The following is a 24,412-nucleotide window of genomic DNA, read 5'->3' on the forward strand; positions in this document are numbered from 1 at the left end:
GTTACGGAATATGCTGAGATTCTAAAAAAAGAAAAAAAAAAGGAAAAGAAAAGAAAATAGAAAAAAAGAAAACAGGAAAAGAGGGCAATTTATTTTCTTTCCCAAAGCTTTTCCAAGACACGTTATTGGCCAACTTCGTATCAAGCACATTTCGCCGTTCGAGGCATGCTACTTAATTTTATCGTAGATAATAAATCGTAACTAAGTACGTTCTTTGTGTAAAAAGAAAAAATAAATAAATTTTATTTGAAAAAAGAAAAAAATAAACAAATAAACAAAAGAAAAAAAATAATAGAAAATAAAAAAGAAAGCGCAATTTTAGATAAAACGAAGATGTCAGTAATTAAACGTAAAACCTATAAATTTTAATACTCACAATATTTCAATATTTGTTCGTTAATGATAGCAAAAATGAGACACGTAATTAGCTACGTTATTGCTTTTTTTTTTTTTTTTTTTTTTTTATGAAGGAATAACAAATAATTTTCTTGGGATAAACAAATAATATCAAATAGAAAAAAAACAACACTGTCTTGACGTGAATTATCAAAGCCGGCCGAACGTGAAATCTATGAACGTAAAGAAACAAAAAAAAAAAAAAGGAAGGAAAGAAAAAAGATAAGAGAAGATATATAGATAGCAAAGAAAAAAAAAAATAAGATATCAAATAAAATCTCTTTAATTACGTTATCAGTTACGAAAAAAAAAGAACTGTTCGCAATCGTAACGTATCGATTGCAAGCATTCATTTTACACAACGCAAAAGTGAAACTCGACTTGGTATTTCCAGATTCGGGTTATGAATCGTAAAAGGAGAGTTACACCTTTCGAAATATATTTTCTCCTCTTCTTCGTTATAGGTATAAAAAGAAAATAAAAACAGAGAAAGAGAGAGTGAGTAAAAAGAAAGAAAGAGAGAGAGAGAGAGAGAGAGAGAGAGAGAGAAAGAGAGAAACATAAAGAGTTAGAGACATAAAAAGAAATACACATAATCATTTCAAAAACGATTCGTAATTCGAATAAAAAAGAATTTTGTATCGTTATATTGAATGATGATAATATAAAAAATGATGAGAATATAGAACGGAACCGGCTTTATCCGGGACACACGCGGTATTGGACGAGAACGAAAGTGATACGACCGCAGGAAGTACGAATAAGTTTACGAACGTGTGTGTAGATATAATCCATATATGTATGTATATATGTATGTATGTACGGAGGTGTATATCACGAGGCTTCAGCTTTCTATTTGAAACGATGTGATGTACGAAAGGTATATGGGGTTCGGTCCGTTTACATATATCTACCTTTACCACGTTCAAATCGAAAAAGAAACACTTTCATAAAAAATAAACAAATTCTAAGGATTTAAAATCGTATATTATGAAAATTAAATTTTTCGATTCGAGTTATTATTAATTAATCTTGAATTTAATTTCGCACGTTGTTTCGCGAATTAAATATTATTGATTTTACTATTGAAAAATTACGATCACAATAAGACGTATTTATATCTATAACTCATTTATATATATATATATATATATATATATATATATATATATATATATATATATATATATATATATATATATATATAAAAGAACGTTATTGAGATTATATAATAATGGCTAAAGATTTAGAAATTTTTTTCTCCTTTTCTTTTCTTTCTTTTTTTTTTTTTGTTTTTCTTTTTTCCTTTTTTATTTTCTTTTTTTCAATTACGAATCATTTATTCGAATTAATATTTTTAATGTAAATTATTTAAACGTCTTAATCGATATTGTATTTTCTATTAAGGATAAACCTTTTTAAATATCTCTTCGATAGCATCGACAATTCGAGACATGTTTCTAACGCGATTAGAGTGCTTAGAAAACGTGAACGTAAAATTTAATAGGCATAAGAGCATGCGTGCTGTTGCATTCTATTGCACGTTCACTCAACGAGTAACGACGAAGCCTTTCCTTCAAGGATTTCCCGCGCGAAGAAAATACTTAATAGAAAATATCAAATCAAAAAACGATAGATCGTTTCTTGATCATTAATTTTTAAATTATTTCAATTATACTCACTCGATATTATTTAACGGCGACGTTAAAGATTTCCACAAAAGATCGGGAAAAATTCTTTTTGATCTGATATTTCGTAGCACTGTAGTTATCATTCAACACGCGCGTTCATTCAAACGTTAACAATAAATAAATTTAATTCATTAAAAGGATCAATCGTACGATACGTTTCTTTTCTTTTGCAGTTCTGATCACTTTCTTTCTTTCACTCTTCTTCGAATGTATTTATTTTGATGATTTCGATTCTCTTTCTCTCTCTCTCTTTTTTCTTTTTTCTTTCTTCTTTCTTTTTTTCTTTTAAATGATCGATTAAAACTTCATTTCACGAGATATTATCGATGAATCAATCGAATTTAAAATGCACCGAACTGGATACACTGATATAAAAAAAAAAAAAAAGTAGAAGGACCTTTCAAATCGAGACATAGAAATAGACAGATAGATAGATAGATAGGTAGAGAGAGAAAGAGAGAAAGAAAGAAAAAGAGAGAAAGAGAGAGATAGAGATAGAGAGAAAGAGAGAGGTGTTGGCCGTTGAGTCACTTAAAACGAAATAACCTGCTTGCTTAGTCGGCAGATCAATTTAAGGAGGGATCCTCAACTCGTACGCTACCACTGCTCATCGCCGTTCTCAGGACCTTCACCTACATGCTTTATATCCGACTATTCTTCATTTCTTTATCATCATCGTCATCATCATCGTCATCATTGTCGTCATCATCATCATAATCTTTTTCTTTTTCTTCTACTTTTTCTTTGTTTTTATTCTTTATTTTTTTTATTTTTTTTTTTTTTTTTTTTTCTCTTCTAATCACACTCGAACGTAACAGACGTTTTAATAGCTCTAAAATATTAATAATTGATAGCTCTAAAACATCTTTTTCTTTTTTATTTTTTTCTTTCCCAATCACGCTTGACCTTATAATTTCGAAACGTTTATTTCTTTGTTTTCCTTTTTTTTCTTTTCGTTTTTTTTTTTTGGTCCTTTTTTTCTTCTTCTTTCAATTGACGATAACGTTGTTAATATATTTCGAATAAATTGACATTTAATTACGTATTGATCTATGACATATGTTATGTCTTATCGTTTGAATATCTAAAGATATATTATCTTAGTGGAATACCTGCTTTTAGTATAAATAATTGTGTTTCAATTATTTTAATCATGGATCAATGTTCAGTTCAAACATGAAATTGCATCAGATAGTTTAATAACGTTTATTAATGTCGCTCACTTGATTATCATACTTTGAAATGTAAATCTATAAAAAAAAAAATAAATATAAATTTCCGATTAACGATCGATCATTTACATTTTGAATGTCATATTTTTGTAGAACTTTTTCTTATTTATTTGCTACGTTACATATAATGTATTATTTTCCTTTTGAGTTTACTCGAAGGAAAAAAAAATAGAAAAAAAAAGAAAAGAGAGAGAAAGAAAATTGCTCGTTAAATGATTTATAATGTAGATCTTATTTGTAACATTCATCATGCTTCGTTAAACGAAACAATGATTAAATCTTGAAGAAAGAACATTTTGAAAAATATTGTATTTAATGATCGTCCCGTTGAATTTATTATTAAGAGAAATAATGGAATGGTCGAAAATTGGCGAAAACATTCGTATTACTTTCCCCGAAAGATCACGAAGCCATTCTCACGCGCAAAGATTCACTTTCTTCTCGTAATCTTTCATTTTGCTTTCTCCAACGAACGAACTTTCGTTCGGAATATCAGGGCCATTTTTTATTTTCTTCTTTCTTTTTCTCCTTTTCTTTTTTTTTTTTTTTTTTCTTTTCTTTTGTTTCTTTTTTTTTATCTCCTTGAATCGAGAACTCGCGAACACGCTTTTTATTCATCTGAACGAACCTCTCGAGATTCATCGAAAAATATTATTATTTCCTTTTTTTTCGTATGATTTTCGTACTTTCATTCAAATGAGATCGTAAAAATAGCCCAAGAAAAACAGAAGACCCAATTTCAATTTTTCATCCGAATTATTCGCGCTTCTATAATATTATGTATTTTCAAAAGCACATGAATATCCTACTTATACATATATATATATATATATATATATATATATGTATGTATATACATATGTATGTATATATATATATATTGGGTGAACCACGAAACGTGATCAGATTACTATTTTGTTTGGCCAACTTATATTTATATTCATGTATACAGTTAAATTATTCTGTTGCCAGTGAGGTGATCGAAAAATTTGTTTGTCTGGTATAAGAGGGGTTCAATAAAAAAGCTTTATAGGGTTAGATAAATTCTTGGCGTTGAAAAATTGACATATGTATATTGGAATATTTCTTTTCTTTTTTTTTTTTTTTTTTTTTTTTTTTTTTTTTTTTTTCCTTTTTTTTCCAGTAAGACAGTAAAACAAATTGAAAAATAAATAATTCCACGTTAATAGATGTAATTACGTTAATCGTTGTTTTATTAGTATATAAAAATTTTTTTCCGTTCGATTTGATCATATATACGGCCTATAATCTGTAATACGTCAATTTACATTAAGAAGATTTTTTGAAAGATATTAAATATTTTACGAGACGTGTGCTAATAGTCGAATGAGAAGAAAAATGATACTTTACCATTGGATCAAAAAATAATTAACATGAAAGAGAAAAAAAAGAGAGAGAGAGAGAGAAAGAGAGAGTTATCGTAATGTTCATTTATTCATTTTTATCACGAAATTCGAATAACAATAATAGAAATGTATGGATAAAGGGATAAATAAAAAGTTGAAAATTCTTGGAATATTTTCAGTTGTAAAAAAAAAAAAAAAAAAGGAAAGAAACTTATCGATAATTCATATTTAAATCCGAATATTCGGAATTATTATTTTTCTTTTTTTTTCGTCATGTTTTCTTTCAAAAATAGTAAAAAAAAAGAAAAATAATGATAAACGTAAACGGACCGATCGAGAAATTTGAAAAAAAGAATGTAAAGGTATACGTATATGAAAACAATAATTTGCTCTTTGTTCGCCTATTATTTTGCAATCGAATGAAGAATTTCCCTTTACTATCTCTTATACTATCTCTTAACTCATAAAGTGGTCTTTCTTGGCGTATGGTGAAAGGTCCTAGCTAGCGCACGTTAATGTGGTGGGGGACGAACTAGATTTCCTTTCTGAGCTAAGAATGACGAAGATCGTCACGACATAGGTCTGGGTTTGCGTTCAAGATCGAACGGTATTAACATACTAAAAATTTCCATTTGAAAATTGTAATATATTAATTTTCTCCTTTAAAATTATATAATTCGTTATATCCATTTATTTTTTTCAAATATTATTATATAAACGAGTTATAAAAATATTCGAATAATTTCGTAACTTCGATAAAGTTCTTCTTCTTTTTTTTTTTTTTTTTTTTTTTTTTTTTTTTTTTTTTTTCTTTTTTCCTAAATCAAACGAAATAAAATTGAAATTTGCGAAACTTCGCGAAAAAGGATTAATGCGAAAGAACGATATACTAATCGATTAACACGTAGTCATGTTGATAAATGATAAATATATTTTTTGCAAATCTTTCAAAATGTCGATTAATATGAATTTCTTTTAATACATAAATCTCGATAAATTTCATTGAAACCGTGCGATAAAGTCATTTCATTCATCATATCATTCATTTTATCCAAATTTTTCAAAAACTTTATATATTAAATATTTATATTAAAAGCTGATATAACATTTTAATTTTCTGTAAGTAATTCTTTTTTTTTTCTTCCTTTCTTTCTTTTCCTTTCTTCTCTTTTTTTAAATTAAAAAAAAAAAAATATTATACAATTACGACAATTGTCCAAATCGTTATTTGCTTTTACTCCTTTTCTCTTTTTTTTCTTCTAAATTTGTTCTTCTTTCAAAAAGGAGATTTAAATCTTTTTTTATCTTGTCGTAGTGTATCACAACAAAATCGATTTTTAAAAAAGAAAAAAAAAATCAATTATATAATTTATTATGCGTGACATCGTTTCTTGGGTCAGCGAAAGTCCAACCTCGACGAGGCTCTCTCCTTTCCACGTCCCGATTTTATTTGATCTCGAATTAATTCATTTTCTTCCTTAAAATTAATCGAGCGTCCCTTTGTCAATTCGCATTTGATTATTACGAAATTATGAATTTTTTCAAAATTCAAATTACGTGACGATAACTGAGTTGCATTTGGGTCGCGATAGAGCACATTATGTTGACTGATGAAACATGTCGGAAATTTCATTGAAAAATATCGAATACAATGTTGTAGATATAAAAAGAAAACATTTTTTTTTTAATTTCAACATCACTTATTGGCCGATCTAATAATAGAAATTATTGGAACACGAAAAAAAAAAAAAAGAAAAATGAATAAAAAGAATAAAATATTTATATATAAACATGCTACGCTTTCTTTTCCTATGGAACAATGAAAGCAGAAATGTTTATTGCAGACGATACGCACTTCGAATGAATAAAATATCACTCGATTTTTATCGGGAATGACGTTCAGATGATTTATACCGAGGTAAGGAGAAAAAAAAAAGCAAAAATAAGAAAAAAAAAATAAATAAAAGAATAATATATTCATATATTATACAGACGTGCTTCCGCTTTCTTTCCTGTGTAACAACGAAAGTAAGAAATGTTTGAAAATTCTCAATGACGTATCGCAATTCGTATAAGGTAAAATACCACTTGATTTTTTTATGGAGAATGACGTTTAGAAAATTTTTACGTATGGATCATTCAATAAATGTTAATTGTGAATTTAAAAATTTCCAGCGAATTTTGAAAATTAGAAAGAGAGAGAGAGAGAGAGAATAATATATTTTATTACTAAATATATTATCCCGTATGATTAAAAAATTTTATACAAAATGTTGAAGGGGTATAAATCTTAGTAAATACAAAATTAAAAATAACAACAACAATAATAATAATATTAATAATAATAATAATAATAATGATAAAAAGAAAATGCAATAGAATAAAATTTATATGATAATTAAAAAAATTTGGAATTCATTAGAATAGGATAATATATTTAGTACAAATTATTACAAATTAAAACGAAAAAAAAGAGAGACAGTGAGAAGAAAAAGAGACAGAGAGAGAGAGAGAGAGAGAGAGAGTGTGTGATGATCCGGATGTAAAGACATTAAAGAAAAAAAAAAAAGATATACATAGAAGAATATAAAGAAAATATTACAAAGACACGGCTTCGAGTTATTGCGGAAATAGAGCGTAACTGATATCCCTCTATTTATATTCTATCTGCATCCTATACTATAGAGAGTTTCATAATTGATACGCGTCACCTTGTAAGACATGTATTACGTATAATTCGCGTGTTTTCTTGTTAAACTGACCAATCTTACGACGCACTTTAATACGTGAAGTCATTTTAAAGGAGCAATTATATAGCAATCATTTATATGCAATCATTAATAAGGAAACTCATGATACGTAATTTACGAATTACAATTCTGATATACAATATATATATATATATATATATATATATATATATATATATATATATATATATATATTAATTGAAATTCATATAGATTAATTAAAATCGATATAATATCATTTTGAAAATAATGATTAATTAAATAATCGATGAAGAAAATTGTATATAAAAATCTTTTTTATAAAAAAATTTATATGAATATATTAAACGACATATTTTTCAGGATACACATTGACACAAATTTCAATGGAACTAATGAATGAGATTGAACGAGAAAACAGTAGTGCGTAAATAAATGAAAAAAAAAAAAATATATATATATATATATATATCCCCATAGCCAATTTTATATGTCATATCTAAAAATCTAACAATACCTCCATACTCTTATTTCTCCTGAGACGCTCAATATTTTCTATCCTTCTTTCTTTCTTTCTTTCTTTCTTTCTTTCTTTTTTAAGACATCTTTCTCTCTTTCTCCAAGAGAGAAAGAGAGAAAGAGAGAGGAGCGAACATCGCACGTGACTGCATCCAAGAGCATCGATGTGTACTGAACTGGAGCGTTGGTGGTAAGCTGGTGCAATAACAGCTGCTGCTGGACTTTCTCCACTGACCCTAAAAAGTCTTCTTCTCTGACGTTCGATGAAACGAAAGTACATTGCCCTCAACGGTGTCACCTCGACTCTCAATATCTTTCACAGATTCTCTCTCTTTTCCTCTCTTTCTCTATATATGTGTAAAGTTCCATTCGTTTCACCATAAGGTAAGGTCTCGAATGAGCGAAGGACGTGTCAAATTTCTTCGTGTTACAGTTGAGATAAAATTTCTCCTGTAAGTTTCTTTTACACATACCTACATACATACATATACATATATATATATATATGTATACATACACATAAATAACGAAACCCTTTTACTCTTTATAAATTTTTATCCTCATCCTGTTTCTCTTTTTTTTTCTTTTTTATATTCTTTCTTTTTCTTTTTTTTTTCTTTTTTTTTTTTTTTTTTTTTTTTTTTTTTTTTTTATGTAAATAAATAAATCAACTCACACGGGTGATTTGTTGATAACAATTTATTTACACGTAAATAAATCGTTTCATTGTGAACATATAATTAATCGCAATTAATAATTTATAAACTTATAATGTATACAGAATGTTTAAAGAAAAAAGAAAAAAAAAAAAGAAAGAAAACATTGAAATAAATTAACATAAATATATTACATATTTATTAATCGAAGATATTTTTTATTCAATTTATATTTTACAGAGTATTTTACGTAAGCACAGATAGAAAATTTACAAAAAAGTAATTGATGCTCATAACGAGTGTCTCTATGAGGACAATGGAAACTTCCAATATATAGAATATTTATGAGAATACGTTGAGTCGTGACATCACTCTCTCATTCATTTTCTCTCTTTTTTCCTCTTTCTCTCTCTCTCTCTCTCTCTCTCTCTCTCTCTCTATTTACATTATCGCTGATACTGTTTTGAAAGAATTAATTAATTGTAATCAATAAACGAATGCAAACGTAATGTATAGGTATATATTAAATCTACGATCGCGTAAAATGACAAACATTGGCATAGTGTATATATATATATATATGTATATATAACACATAACTATACATGAGATTATAATTACGAATCTATATATACCTATTTATTGTTACACATTTGAAACGATATTTATACGATCGATAATAAACTGCACACATTTTACAATTCGACGACAATGATCGTATAACGTTTACATTTTCTTAACGCGTAAGCCTTTATATTTCATTCTAAACGATAATTATAATATCTACAAATCCATCGAGTTTTTATATTGAAAACACATTTGCAAATGTTCGTGATGTAAAGACAGGATTATACAGATGTATTGTATATGTATATATACATACACACATACATACACACACACACAAGTGTACATGTATGTATACATATATATATATATATACATATATATAAATATATACATTTTCAAAAAGACACGATTCGATCTAATCTACGTATACCCGATTATTTATTCTCTTTGTGTCATACATAAATACACACGATGGTAAGTACCATCTTACTACCGAATGCGAGGCACGCAACTAAAAGCTGGTTGGCTCTACGTGCCCTTAAAGGTAATTTTTGATTTCTCAACGATCATCTTAAGATGACATTGTCAAATGTAAGATCCCTGCTGTCTCGTTGATTAACCGTCTTCTTAAAAGGATTCCATGGTAATCTCCTTGTAACGTGAGCGGTTGTAACCGAACCAGCTGGACTTGGTTGACCAGAAGACACTCCCGATGAACTACTAGCTGAAACGCTACCTTTGTCATGCTGACTTGGCTTTCCGGGTTTCTGAAATGATTACGTTACTACGAATTTATTAATCACGATTGACGAATAATCACAATCGCGATTATGACGTCGATTTAATAACATATCGATCGAAATTAATCATAGTTGTGAACATCTCAAAATAATTTCCAATTGTACACTTCGGGATGTTCTATAATCAAGGCTACTTTGAACGACTGTCATTTATACTGAATGTATAATTTTGATTCGAAAAGAAATATTATATATTTTCTGAACACTCGGAAATAATAATCGATATGTATGTAAACGTATTTCCAATTTTTTTCCTTATATAAAAAAAAAAAAAAAAGAAAAAAAGAAATGTTCATGAATAATCCAATGCGCAAATTGTTTTAATCGAATTCAAAGTTGATCTATAATATTCTAAACTCAACAGGTACAACTAGGATTAAATTAATCTTTTATAATTAATAAATTAATTGTATTACCTTCATGTAATTTCTATCCATAGGTGTGACCAATTTTAGATTAATGAAGTCACCACATTGTTTTATCAATCTTACGGCTTGTTCATGAGAAGCCCATTTCACATCCTTATCACCGATACCGACTATAAAGTCACTTTCCTTCATACCAGCCATCTGTTGTAAGACAAATATATATGTTTATATGATGAGATTTTGAAAATAAAAAATATCTTTCTTTTTTTTTTTTTTTTTTTTTTTTTTTTCTTTTTATAGAAAATTATATCATCACTCACTTCAGCTAAAGAATTGTGATCAACGGCAGCTATAATTACTGGCGAATCACCGCGCACGCTAAATCCGAAACCTTCACCGTCTGGTCCTCTTTGAAGTTGAACGTTTCTCGGTGCGGTCCAATGCCTTTTTGCAGAAAATATAGCTACTGGTCCCAATGATCTAAATAGATCCTCAACTCCATGTTGGCCAAAATCCGGATGTGTGATGCTCAATTGAAATTTAGTAGACGCTATATATTAATGCAATTATTATTTACATATTGTGATATTATTTTTATGTAAAAAAAAAAAAAAAAAAAAAAAGAAAGAAAGTAGAATGATATATTTTATACTTACCAATGATATCTGGGGGATCTAATAATTCCCGAAAATCATCTTCGTCGCCAATTTTATTATACATATCGAGCGTGGCTTCGTGTCCTTTTTTCAAGACCTTCGCCAGCGCCTGTTTGCCTTTCAATTCTCTGCACATTCTTTGTAGCCGTTGGCTTTCCTCGTGCAAAACCAGAGCTTCCCTTAAATGTGCTTTTCCTGTGTTCGTAAAAAAAAAAGAAAAAAAAAAAAAAAGTTATTAAACGAAAAACAAAAAGAAACAAAATTTAATATCGTATACGTATCAAAACGTATCATTACATTTATAACGTATTAATTAATTAATTAATATTAAATTTGATTATATTTATAAAATGTATTAGCTTTGTACATATATTGAAACAAACTATATGATTAAGTCTTTATAAATTTTATATATATATATATATATACATACATTTTTTTTTCTTTTAATTTAGTAAACCATTTAAATTTAGTATCTCGTTAAGTATTTTTATCGAAGACAATAAACCGCATTTTCGAAATTTAAACTTTGTTTTATTATAGAAAATGCAAAATTGATATAATTCATGATAATCAAATCAAAACACTGATCGAGAATAACAAATATTGCAAAATTCTCTATAATAATAAAGATATAAAAATTTATGGGGAAAAAAAAAAAAAAAAAAAAAGAACTATCAACTTAACGAGCATTTAATAATATTTATTCATAATATTATTAATATTTGATAGTATTACTTATCGGCAGAAACATTTGAAACAATTAAATATTAATAGGACGATTTTTCTTAGAAAAAAAAAAAAAAAAGTAATAAACCATAATCAATATACCTAAAAGTTTTCTTTCGTTGTCATCTCTAGGCACGGTAACTTCCAATTGCGTTTTCCCATCGCTCTTTTGAATATGTTCCAATGTTAGTTTCGTTTCTACTCGAAATTCAGCTATCGGTCTATCAAGTAAACCAGCAGCTAAATGTTTGTGAGCGAGTGCTAAATGATGCTCGCGTTTAACCAATATCAAAGAGATCCAAGTTTCTGGGACATAATCACGAACTGGTTCCCGAGATATCAGGGCGTGAACGTCGTTATAAACAGCGGCAACCTTTAATGCGATTCAATAGGATGATATATAAATTATTAATTAATTATAGATTTATTGAAATTATCGTGGGGAAAAAAAAAACAAGAAACAATTTACTTGTGCAGCTTCTTGAGCTAAATCCAAGGAAATGTCGATAGTTCTTCCTTCTCTCGATTGTAGTTCCAACTTTTCGAACAGACATTCCCTCGCTTGTGCCTGAAATAAAAGATTCGAATAAATAAATAAATAAATAAATAAATATATATATATATATATATATATATATATAACATGAATACTGACGATCAGCAAAATATCTTCGTATTTTAGAAAAGTATATCGTAAAATTTCAATGAAATCGATTCAACGATATCGTTAATTTTCAACTAGAATAATTTTTACAATAAATTAATTCCAATTTATTTTTCGAGATTTTAAAGAAGACGTTCTTTACATTTCACAAATGATTCGAATGTATTATTTCTATAAAATCGATTAATTAATTTCGAAAATAAATGCGTTTGTAATGAAATATTCGGCATTCGGAAAATTTTCAAACGATCGTATTGAAATTTTGAACTATATTATCCACCTAATGATATACGAATAATCTATAAAATTGTATGAAATTTACTTCGATCAATTTTTTATCATAGTTAAAGAAATTTTACTAAGCACGTCGGATATGCATGCTATAAAATCGTATAATAAGTATACCAGCATTAATTGAACGAGCATTTCAAGCATGTCAGGTCCAAGATCCATGCTCGGTGCATTGGTAAAATTTTCATGAATATATCGAAATGTTCCAGCGGCTCTAAGAAAAGCATCGACTGCTTGATCTAACCCACGAGTAGAGTGTCTGTCTTGTTTAGCGGCCAACTGTGTGTAAAGTGCGCCAGCATTGAACAGAATCGATGCCTTTTCAAATGCAACAGTACGTTGACGACTTGGTACGCCAGTCAAAGAATCGAACCACTCGAAATGTATTCCAAGACTTCTGTCAGGTGGAAAAAAGCGTCTTTCGATGAAATAAAGCTGATTATAATAACGCAAAAGCAGGGCTATACCTGCTGCGTCTCTTGTCGGTGTTCTCGTTGCCTTAAAAAGAAAAGAAAAGGAAAAAAAAAAAGAAATAATATAAATTTAAGTTAATATAGAGTTAAAGAGTTTAAGTAAAAAAAAAAAAAAAAAAAAAAGAAATACGTATTCCATTACATATATTTTTAATTCATAATCATTTTCATTCTGACAATTGTTACATTTAAACTAATATAATTAAAATAATATAATTGTTTGAAGTATTGAAGAAGTTTAATAAATTTTCACGATGTTCGTTACCTTTTTTAAAAAGAAAAAATATTTTACAACTATTACATAAGTATATACAGATTTATATGGATATTTATGCACGCAATTATTTTTTTAAGTATTGTAAAAAAATTTTTTAAACCCAACTACTCGCCAAATTTGAAGCTTAATAATTCAACAATTGCTTATGCAAAATACATGTGTAGGTTAAAGTTTTAATATCAGTTACAAGGACATATAACGAAGAATATAGGATCCCACTTAAAAATGTAAATGTGACTTTCACAATACTGTTCAAGGTCATCGCAAAGTCAAATAATTAATACATACGGCGTATCATCTCTTAACATTATATTCGTCCAAAACAACTTTCTTTTTCTTTTTCTTTTTTTTTTTTGTTTTTGTTTTTTTTTTTTTTAGTTTTTCCTTGCATGTTTAATACTTAAAGAAATAATACGTATAAAAGCATATATACCGTATCTATATATACATATATAAATGTTTTTATAACTGCATCATAATTATACTACAATTATATCTATAAAAATTATAATTATTATTATATTATCAAGGATATATATAATCATCGATAATCGTTGGGTTATTAAAGTATATATAATTATAATTAACTAAATTATAACGATTATTACTGCAACGTAATCAGATTGAGAATTTTCTTTAGAGATAAGGAAGTTATTATCGTACATATTTGATGATAAAAAGAACAAATGAATATAACCAGTAGAGAAGTTGCATAGACTTCTTTCATCATTATTTTTTTTTTTTTTTTTTTTTTTTTTTTTTTTTTTTTTTTTTTTTTTTATATATTGTTAATCTACCTGTTAAGTAAATTTTCTATATTATACGATACATCCTATATATAGAGATTATATATATTTTTTCTTTTTTCTTATATAGCACGTGTGATAGATTCAAACAGAATTTTTTTCTTACCTGTCTTGTCTCCATAAGTTCGGCAATAGCTTCTTCATAATTCTCCCCATCTTCGCTATAGTGCTCTAGGATAAAATCCTAAAACATAAATATATTCATATCATTAACAAATCCATTTATTTATTTTTTTTTTTATTTTTATTTTTATTTTTATTTTTATTTTTTTCTTTTTTTTTTTTTTTATCCTCGGTTCAACATGAACGAATAAATTTTCAAGAGAGACGAAATCTAATTGAATAATTTGAAATACTTTCAAGGAATATACTTAGCCAATCAGTTATCCGAATGGTTTATTAAATCGATATTTACGTGGCAACCAAAAGAAAGTGCGACAACAGTAGTGTTTCAGCAACGTTTATCGAAATTGTAAATTCTTCTAGAGAACTATCAGAAAAAAAAAAAAAAAAGAAGTAGAGATTTTCTAAAGGAAAAGAAAAAATATGGTACGAATCACTATTGATTTGATACGTAAACGTTCAGAGCATAACGAGGGTGAGATATCAACTTTGGAAGAAATATCGTTGCATCAAGAGAACATAGATAAGATCGAACTTTTAGACAAACTCTGTAGAAACTTAAAGATCTTACTTCTTCAATACAACATCATACCAAAGATTGAAAATCTCAATATGTTGAAGAAATTGGAATACTTGAATCTTGCATTGAACAATATTGAAGTTATCGAGAATTTACAAGGTCTCGAAAGTTTGAAAAAGCTGGATCTTACAATAAATTTTATCGGAGATTTGAGAAGCGTCAAAACTTTAAGGTAGATTATATTTTAATATATTTGAAATAAGAACGACGATATTGAGTAATAATGAGAACGTTATGATTGGTTAAAATCGATTGGAATAATTTAGGAATATTGAAAAAAGACGAAATCTTTACGGTGTCCCAGATATAACGAGAATTTGGAACAATTGATACTGACGGGAAATCCTTGTACGGATTACGAGGGATACAGGGAATATGTGATTTCAACATTGCCACAGCTTAAAGAACTCGATATGATTAAAATTTTAAGATCCGAACGGATAAAGTCTTTGCAAATATACGCACAAGCAAAGGGAGACGTTATCAGAGGTTATGATAATTATAAAAAGATAAGAGAGGCTCAGATAAAGCGATATCGCGAGAAAGAAGAATTAAAGATCACGGAAATAACAGAAGTACGTATATTTAAGTATTAAGTTTTGTCGTATTTATTTATTCGTTCTTTTTTTTTTATATTTTTTTTTTCTTTTTCTTTTTCTTTTTCTTGACAAAATGTCAAATCTATTATCGAAGGAAAACGAGGATGCGGAAAATGAAAGATTTTGGAAACAAAAGAGTTATCACACGCCGGAAGATCGCATTGCGATCGCTGAACATACGTTAAAAGCAGAAGAGAAGAAACATGGGATTTCGGATGAAAGAAAAAAACAAAAATACGTGCCAAAATTGTTCAGTCCAAGTGGTAAGCCTTATAATATGAATCATCCGAAGGTTCCGTTTACATTGAATGACGAAGACGATCAGGATAACGTGATCTTGGACGTTGGTGTTTACAGGTAAAAATGTATTATCAAAGAAACTTTTTTCCTATGGTCATGAATATATAATACAAGATATAGTTCATAGGAAATGGTTGATTACGAAAAAAAAAAAAAAGATTGAATTCTTTTCGTCGTACGTATCGATTGTTCGTCGAATTTTTAAACTTTGAAAATTTTCTTCGATTTGAAATCGAAACAAAATTATTTATGGATTCTCTTAACTTCATTTTTTTTGGTCTTTTTTTTTTCTATAAATTTTAAATCAAAACTGTTTAAAGGACAAAGTAGATACTAGTACACGCATACATTTATAATATTATATGAGATATAAAAATTCAAAAAATTTGATATATATATATATATATATATATATATTTATTTATCAACGAAAGTTAATTAAATAATCATAACTTTCACTCGTTTCTTTATATTTCTATATTGAAAACGTAAGAAGAACTTTCTGTGATTGTATTTGAAAGAAAAAAAAAAAAAAAGAAAAAAAAGAATCCATAGAAAATAAATATTACAAGAAAATCTCTGTTGAATAAAATTACAGGTACCTCGACACGTCTTACATAGACGTCGACATTCAACCAACGTACGTGAGAGTGACGATAAAGGGTAAAATTTTGCAACTAACTCTACCCTGCGAGATTCTCGTCGATAAGAGCAACGCGAAACGGAACGTAACAACCGGTAGTTTGGTCATAACGATGCCTCGTTTACATCCTTCAATGATGTTACATGGAACCACGATTACCTCAAGGACTACGAAAAATGAAAATCCTACGAGAAAGGATAATGCTGTGATCAGCATAAAAAATCAAATGTTCACGTCTACGAGAGAATTTCTTGAGATTGGGCCATCGAGAATCGACTCTGAGCTTGATTTTTCTAAGATATTTGAAAATTCAAGAAAGAAAGTTGATAGAAAGTTAACGGTTGATCAAATCAAGGAGAAAGCCATGCCCGATGATTTTATCGATAATCCTGAGGTCCCTCCGCTCGAATAATGAAGAAATTCTACGATGATTAACAATTATATTAATTGTTTCGTTAAATTAATCGTTAAGTTAAATACTCACTTTGAATGGATCACGAAAATCTATATCCTTGGTTTCCTTTAAACCCAAAGGTATCATTGGCATTACAGGATCCTCTCTGTAAAAACAAAAAAGAGAAAAAAAAAAAAAAATGAAAAAATAAAAAAAGAGAAAAAGAAAATAATGCTTTAGCGTATACGAATGATATCACAAACGTGTAAAAAGGAATTAAAAATTTCTTAAATGAGTTAAAAAGAGAATTTGAAGAAGATATTGGAATTAGATGGAAAAACTAACCCGTCAACATTCTGATAGAGTTCCACCGAGCTATTCAGTTCCGCCAACTGTTCTTTCAACAGCTGCAAGTTCGAATTGACGAAGCTCAATTCCAAAGCTACGGTCTCCTTGAGTTTTCTGTTCGTCGTAGCTCTATAAAACGTATATGTTTCATAAAATTTAATCATACGAATCATAATCCATAAAGATTTAAATCGATTAATTTCTTCGATATCATTGACCAACCTGAAAAGATTTTCTGCGCCTGCGCGCAATCGAAGCTCCTTGTTTATCTCCTGATTCAATTTGCTACGTTTATTCTGCAATTTTCCTCTACAAGTCGCGACCCTCGGATCAGACCCCTGCAAAATTGACAATGAATAAAATTAAAAATATTTTATAAAAAAAAAATGTGCATATAATTATAAAATTACAACATATGTATGTATATATATATATATATATTTTTTTTTTTTTAATACGTTCCATGCCAAGCCATTTTTGCATGACTTGTCGTTCGGGCCATTTGATATTTTGACTAAAAAAAAAAAAAAAAAAAAAAAAATGACTGCGTGTACCACCGGTGGTACACATGGCACGGAACGTGTTAACATTTAACGCACAATGTAAAATATGTGCAACTATTTTGTTTTTCATTAAGTTCCATAAAAAAAGTTCCGAAAATGATAGCCTTAATAAAGATAACTTCAGTATTTATTATTTCCAGCATAAATATTTATTTAATAGGTAATATAATGAATGTTTCCTAAAAATATCTAGAAAAAAAAAAGAAAAACCAAAAAAAAAAAAAAAAATAAAAAAACAAGAAAAAAGAAAACAGATGAAAGATCGAAACGTTTATACGAATATATTAGGCGGAACGGAAAGTAATGTCGCTTTTTCTTAAATTAAATTCAAACGAATAAATTTTTAACAAGTTTTGATTTTTAATCACTTTAATCACAATCAAATATCGACGCGTACAGAAACGACATTACTTTCCGGTCCACCTAATATAAATCGTGTCAAGTGTGATTATACATTTCTTTCGCAGTAACGTGGAATAATTTTGCATAAAATTATCATTTTTAAGGTACCTCGATAGTAAGAAAAAAGATTGGATGGATAAAACCGGTAACTTAACAATAAAAAAAAAGAAAAAAAAAAAGAAAAAAAATTCAATCAGACGAACTGAAACGGAGTTTCGTTGTAAGGTCCGTTCGTTTTATAAAACGTCGTACGTACGCTCTTTCAAACGCATTTTGCTTAGAAAGAAGAAGCTTTATGTATATATTGGAATTCACGTATGATGCAAGAGGATGTGCAGTAACGTGACGTTTGGCTTACGCCCAGTTTTATACGTGCACCAAGCTTCTCTGATTAGATTGTTTTCTATGAATTGCCACATCGTGTCATTGTGTCTCGACTACAATTTGCCGCCATTTATTCGATTATGCCGTTACACGGACACGATCGGGAGCTCGTTTTCCGAGTTGACGTTCTATCGTTAATTTTATTTATTCTAATCTATTTTTTCTCCCCTTTTTTGTTTTATATTTTGTTTATTTTTTTACCCTAAAAAAATTATACGATTTATTATTAAATTCAATCACATTTATTTATCGTCGCTCGTCACTCATTTAGTATCTCAATAACAATCCGTGGTGATTTGTAAAATAATAAGAAAAAAAGAAAAAAAAAAAAAAAAAAAAAAGTATCATACTTTCTTTACCGTTTCTTTTTATATTTCCCTTTTTCTTATTAATTAATATAACAGACAGACAATTATACGGTGTCTATTTGTCAATAATGAAATATATTTCATTATTGTATCTCGTTGCATTTAAAAACAATTCAAAAAGAACAAAAGCTAAAATGTCATTTATTTTTTGTCATTTGTTTCTTTTTTTTTTTTTTTTTTTTTTTTTGAATAATTTCTTACCCCCAAATACTTCACAGTGCATTCCAATATTTCATTTTCTTCCGTCGTTTGTGATTTCGTCGAACGTGATAATAGACTTGAATAAACCTTTTCATTTTCCCGTTCATTCGTAGATCTATCCTTTTCGTCCTTCTTCAAAGGTGACGTCACGGTTGTATGATTTTTCGGTAACGGTGAATAGTGTACCCACTTGAGCATGTTATCGCGAAGTACGCGTCATCGAACTTCTTCGTCTTTCTTTTTTTTTTTTCTTTTCTCTTCGTGCAATTTCATTCGCATTTAATAGTCAAAATATATCGTCGTTTCATCGATGGCGAACAACGAACGGTACGCTTTGAGAGACCGTTTTCCCGAATGACAGGACGTTTCTCTCTACAAATCGTAATAAATCTTTCTTGTAGTCAACTCGAGTGAATCTGAAAATTCTTTACCGGACAAATAATTTCTCGGACTAAGTTATTCTCTTTCAACGTACATTAAATATAATGTATATACGTTAATATACGCATCTACGTTTGTTCGTTGAAAATTTACAAAAAAAAAAAAAAAAAATATATATATATTATATATATATATATATATATCTCAAATTCATTCCAGCAAAATAGCAAATTTTTAGTAACGATTTAACAAGTAATAAGTTGATAAGACATATCGAATTAAGGAACGATAAAAATAGAAGAAAGAAAAAAAAAAAAATATATATATATATATATATATATATATATATATATATATATAAACATAAATATATATGTTTGGCGAAATAATGTGTATAAAAGAAAAAAAAAAAAAATATACAAAAAATTAAAAAAAAAAAAAATGTATATATATTATATATATAACACATTTGTAGTTCATTAAATAAAAAATCGTAAACAAAATTTAATTATAATTATATATTATTTGGTCGAAAGAATATAAACAAATATAGGCATATATTTATATAAGAAAAAGAGAAAATTTTTGGAACGCATTAATTCGTCAAAAAGAAAAAAAGAAAAAAAAAAAAGAAATAAAGGATACCTTATGATTCTTTTGAAAAATCATTCAAACAAAGATCTTTATTTCATAACATCTAGATTATAAATTACGCGTAGATTCGAATGTAAATTGCTCTTTTGAAGTGACTTGCCCGTGTGCCCTTTCAAATCCGCTGGGAACAGGAAAAGGAGCGTAAAAGTCTCGCGCGATCGATCAGGGTTGGGCCGAACGAATGCGTGTCATTTGCATTACCCGTTTCGATCGAATTTACTTAACGTTCGAATTTGTTAAATGAAGTTACCATTATGACTCTCTTTCCTTTCGAAACTTTCATTTTCGAAGAAATCAAGTATATCGAAACTTGTCCAAATGATCAATTTTAAAACGCGTACTACTTGATCTCGTTTTTTTTTTTTTTTTTTAATTAAAAACGAATCGATTCGTTATAAATATTAAAAAAAAAAAAAAAAAGAAAAAAAAAAAGACGATAAGATAACACTAGTCAAAATAAATTGTCAATAAAACACGAAACTCGATCAGTTCTTTTTGTTTTTTTATTCGTTCAAAAAAAGTAATTGTTTTTCCGCCACATTCAAAATTCCAAACGATCCAACGATAATTATTTAATTATTATTATTAGAAAAAGGATTTCTTGTTTTCGATCGATTTCTTTTTTCTTTTTTTTTTTTTTTCTTTTTTTTTCTTTCCTCGCAAAAAAATTTTTCCAGCTGTTCGATTAATATTCCAATACGATCATCGTAGGAGCACGAAATCAACGATATCTGCGAAGGAAACTGTTCTCTCTTTTTTTTTTTTCTTTTCTTTTTTCTTTTTTTTTTTTTTTTTTTTTTTTGGATAATAAATATTTTCAACGTCGAAAGTAGAACGGAAATAATTCGAATGCGTTAATCTTATTAAATGTGCCATATCATCTGACATATATCTATACATAGATATATAGATACATTGTATTATGAATAACTTTATGAAGAAATTATTCGACTAATTATGGTCGAAAGTTTTGTAGAAAAAAAGAAAAAAAAAAAATACACATGTTGAAAACAATAACGAAGAAGAGTAACAAATCTACGAGTAGCAAACGAGTTATTACTTAGAAGGTAATACTCGTTTCTTCATTAGAAGAAATAATATTCCTTTCTTCGCGGCATGAAGCTAAATTATTACGTATGGAGGACGAATGCCTTTTCGTGTTTTCTTTTTTTTTTTTTTTCTATTTCTTTTTCCTTTTTCTTTTTCTTTTCTTTTTTTTTTTTTTTTTTTTTTTTTTTTTTTTTTTACACTTCCACATAATATGCACGGTAGTTGCTCGTAGAAGCGCAACTTCGTTACCATAATTTCGTTCCAGTCTGATTAAACTATTGCCAATATGATCTAGCAACGCGATATCGTAGTGATAGTGGTAGTAGTAGTAGTAGTAATAGTAGTAGTAGTATTAGTAGTAATATAATAGTAGGTAATAGTAATACTATAGTACGAGCATCCTTCTTTATTCGCTCATTCTCACTCGATACACTTTTTTCTTCCGCGTACGCACAGTTTCGAAATGAAATGAAATGAAATCGATTATGCAAATTTCCCTGAATGATATTATTAATCGGAAGTAAAGTTTTAAAAAAACATCCGAACGAAACTACATAAAGTTCATGACAATTAAATAAAGTCTATCGTATACTTCGATTTAGAATATAAAAAGAAAAAGAAAAAGAAAAAAGAACAAAACGAAGAATTATAAATAATCTCTCTTATCGTTACATAAACGATATAATTACGTTTCGATAAATAAATAAAATTATACCTCGAACTATTGAACTAATGATTTTTTAATAATAATCCTTTCGATCGAAAATATTTCACGAGTTTCTACAATAAACGACGCTCTTCGATGATTACGTATCTACATAAGAATATTTCTCTTATGTAAAGAAAAAAAAAAAAAAAGGAAAAAAGGAAGAGAGAAAATGAAAAAGAAAAAACATTAAGAAAAAGAAAGAAATAAATCTAAAAACGTAATACTCAGATCGAAGGATTTTTGGGGAACGAGCACGCATTCGAAGCGTAACGAGACTCGATACCGTAAGCTTCGCGATAACGAATCGCGCAAATCTCACGAATCTCAAACCCGTTCGTTTCATCTTAGCACAGATCAAACGATCAAAACCGACTTGATTGGCTTCAAAATATTGATATATGGATCCCCAATATTCTTCGAATAAATCTCATAAATCGTATATCGAAATATGCAGTAATAGAAAAATGCATAACTTGATCAAAGCTATAAACGATTTATATATATTTTTTTTTTATTTTTTTTTCTAAAGTCGGTCGAATATCTCGTTTTAAACGGTTCGTTTTAAGATAGTAGAAGAAGAATCGGTTACAATCAGACGTTAAATCTACCGTAACACGCACCTAAAGCCATTACTACTACTCCTCTTCTTCGTTCTCTAACCGAAGCTACGAACGGTCTAACTGTTTCGTTATAACAACTTGCGGAAGCCTCAAATGAGAGAACTATATCGTGTACGATTGCCGTTAAAATTGAATAATAATGATTGGTAGGTACGTATTCACGAGCACGCGCTCGTAATCTCGTTAACAATGAAAAAGATTGAGGTTGGCTCTTTACCGTGACGATCATCGTTTCTCATACCTTTTGTCTCATAAATATAATTTATTTCAATTTAATTAAACATCGGGAAAAGTAATACGATCGACCTTATGAACGATTGTATCGTACGTACGTATATATATATATATATTTTTTTTTTTAACGGGATTTTAATCTTTCAAACGATTTTTCTATGTTAAATCATTTTATTTTTATTGCGAATTGTTTCCCCGCCGAGATCAAGCCGTTAATAACATTCTCTGGGTTACCGATCGTTCATGATAATATGTTTACCCGCGAAATTTAATTTTGATTTTATTTATCTCTTTTTTTTTTTTTTTTTTTTTTTTTTTTTTTTTCTTGGAGTGGTAGGAGAGAACGAGAAGTGAAAAAGAGAAGTAGTGATTATTATTAACGTTTACGTTCAGTTGTTCTTTTTTTTTTTCTTTTTTGTTCTTTTCTGTATAACGCGAAACGGAAAAAGAAGAAAGAGAAGAAAAGAAAAGAAAAGAAAAGAAAAGAAAAAAAAAAAAAAATAGAAAAAAGGGTTACGTAGACGTCGCCTTTGACCCAAATACTTGAGATTGTAAAATTTCGTAAAGTTTCATATCCCGAAGTATAATATCCTCGTTATATGTACGAATTGACATTTAAAAATGTCCAGTCATTAATTACCGAGATTACGGGGTTCATTAGAGCAAACGAAATTAAAACGCTATCGGCGATACACGAAGCAAAACGCGATACGAAACCGATTTAATTTCTTAAAAGATTAAACTTGTCTACGTGTTCCTTCACCCCTTTCCCCGGTCCCCTCTCCGCACTCACCCCCCCCCCCCTCCCCCTGCCCCTTCCCATCCCTTCCCACCAATGTATTCTTAATTCGTTTTTCCACACAAAGAGAAACAGGATAGTTAGCACGAATAACTGTTTTTATCGATCCACGGAAGCTCCTTGATTATTCCAAGAGGCACGTTATTACAACTCGTAAAGCCATTTTCGAGTTCGGATTTCTTTCACTTTGTATCTCTTAGTTGGCGAATTGTGCAATGCTACTACTATTCTCAAGGACACGAAAGCGATCCGTACCGTACCTCCGACTCCGTGAACTCATTAATTATAATAGAAAGGAAGGTATATATAAATTTCTTGGTTTTTTTTTTCTTTTTTCTTTTTTCTTTTTTTTTTTTTTTTTTTTTTTTTTTTATTATTTATCGAAATCCAACCTTTTAAAGCTTTTATTTATCATCCGTGTTATATAAAAAAAAAAAAAAAGAAAGAAAAAAAGAAAAAATCAAAAAAAGAAAGAAAACGAAGAAAAGAAAAGAAAACGAATGATTACTAAAGCGGCCTAAAAATTGAAAAGGAAAAAATGTTTGAGAAAAATAGATCAACCTTGTATTATATATTATATCGTTTTGATTATTTATAAAAAAAAAAAAAAAATAAATTCAACCACGCCTATAACTACTATTGCTACTTTCATAATCATCGATGGATATATAGGATGTCCTAAAAATGATACTCTAAAATCCGAATATACGTAATACTCGATAAAATAAGGAAAATAGTGTTGATAATTTATTGGTTTTTTTTTTTTCTTTTCTTTTTTGTCGTCTATTTTTTTTTTACAACAATATCAGATTATTTATATCGTGTTAAAATAATTG

The 24,412-nt window shown here is 28.3% G+C and overlaps 4 protein-coding genes across 16 annotated transcripts in view; 2 read left to right on the forward strand and 2 right to left on the reverse strand.

The window, feature by feature from the left end:
* LOC124949512 (clavesin-2-like) overlaps positions 1-2,847 on the reverse strand; it is a 7,965-nt gene extending 5,118 nt beyond the window's left edge. Inside the window, exon 1 of one of the 3 annotated variants that reach the window (XM_047494694.1) lies at positions 2,634-2,847. The gene's annotated coding sequence lies outside the window, so the exon portion shown is untranslated. The other 2 variants (XM_047494692.1, XM_047494693.1) reach the window with 2 other exon arrangements.
* Positions 1-13,264, forward strand: part of LOC124949514 (methylmalonic aciduria and homocystinuria type D homolog, mitochondrial) — a 19,781-nt gene extending 6,517 nt beyond the window's left edge. The window contains exon 6 of the mRNA XM_047494699.1: positions 10,629-13,264. The gene's annotated coding sequence lies outside the window, so the exon portion shown is untranslated. The remainder of the gene's footprint in view (positions 1-10,628) is intronic.
* Positions 8,781-24,412, reverse strand: part of LOC124949510 (rhophilin-2) — a 54,874-nt gene continuing 39,242 nt past the window's right edge. For 8 of the 11 annotated variants that reach the window (XM_047494683.1, XM_047494681.1, XM_047494680.1 and 5 more), the window contains 11 exons: positions 17,434-17,549; positions 17,209-17,340; positions 16,954-17,029; positions 14,331-14,408; positions 12,783-13,166; positions 12,183-12,281; positions 11,816-12,086; positions 10,985-11,179; positions 10,649-10,878; positions 10,377-10,529; positions 8,781-9,927 (listed from right to left, as the gene is read on the reverse strand). In XM_047494683.1, coding sequence (XP_047350639.1) covers positions 9,727-9,927; positions 10,377-10,529; positions 10,649-10,878; positions 10,985-11,179; positions 11,816-12,086; positions 12,183-12,281; positions 12,783-13,166; positions 14,331-14,408; positions 16,954-17,029; positions 17,209-17,340; positions 17,434-17,549 — 1,935 coding nt within the window. In that variant the 3' untranslated portion in view covers positions 8,781-9,726. Of the gene's footprint in view, positions 9,945-10,376; positions 10,530-10,648; positions 10,879-10,984; positions 11,180-11,815; positions 12,087-12,182; positions 12,282-12,782; positions 13,167-14,330; positions 14,409-16,953; positions 17,030-17,208; positions 17,341-17,433; positions 17,550-19,129; positions 19,578-24,412 lie in introns of those variants that run through there. The other 3 variants (XM_047494677.1, XM_047494678.1, XM_047494688.1) reach the window with 3 other exon arrangements.
* Positions 14,519-17,159, forward strand: LOC124949517 (dynein axonemal assembly factor 11). The gene is made up of 4 exons (XM_047494710.1): positions 14,519-15,099; positions 15,232-15,502; positions 15,621-15,883; positions 16,425-17,159. Exons 1-4 carry the CDS (start codon positions 14,771-14,773, stop codon positions 16,879-16,881), a joined length of 1,320 nt encoding a protein of 439 aa, XP_047350666.1. The 5' UTR covers positions 14,519-14,770; the 3' UTR covers positions 16,882-17,159.

The sequence above is a fragment of the Vespa velutina genome, chromosome 5 (genome assembly GCF_912470025.1).
Source record: "Vespa velutina chromosome 5, iVesVel2.1, whole genome shotgun sequence".
In the NCBI taxonomy this organism is placed as follows: domain Eukaryota; kingdom Metazoa; phylum Arthropoda; class Insecta; order Hymenoptera; family Vespidae; genus Vespa; species Vespa velutina.

Bases quoted from the DNA above. Each gene is read 5' to 3' on its own strand.
- LOC124949517 (XM_047494710.1), top strand. From the start codon at position 14,771: ATGGTACGAATCACTATTGATTTGATACGTAAACGTTCAGAGCATAAC. The intron at 15,503-15,620 runs GTACGTATATTT...CTATTATCGAAG, and splicing joins AGATCACGGAAATAACAGAA to GAAAACGAGGATGCGGAAAA. The intron at 15,884-16,424 runs GTAAAAATGTAT...ATAAAATTACAG, and splicing joins TTGGACGTTGGTGTTTACAG to GTACCTCGACACGTCTTACA.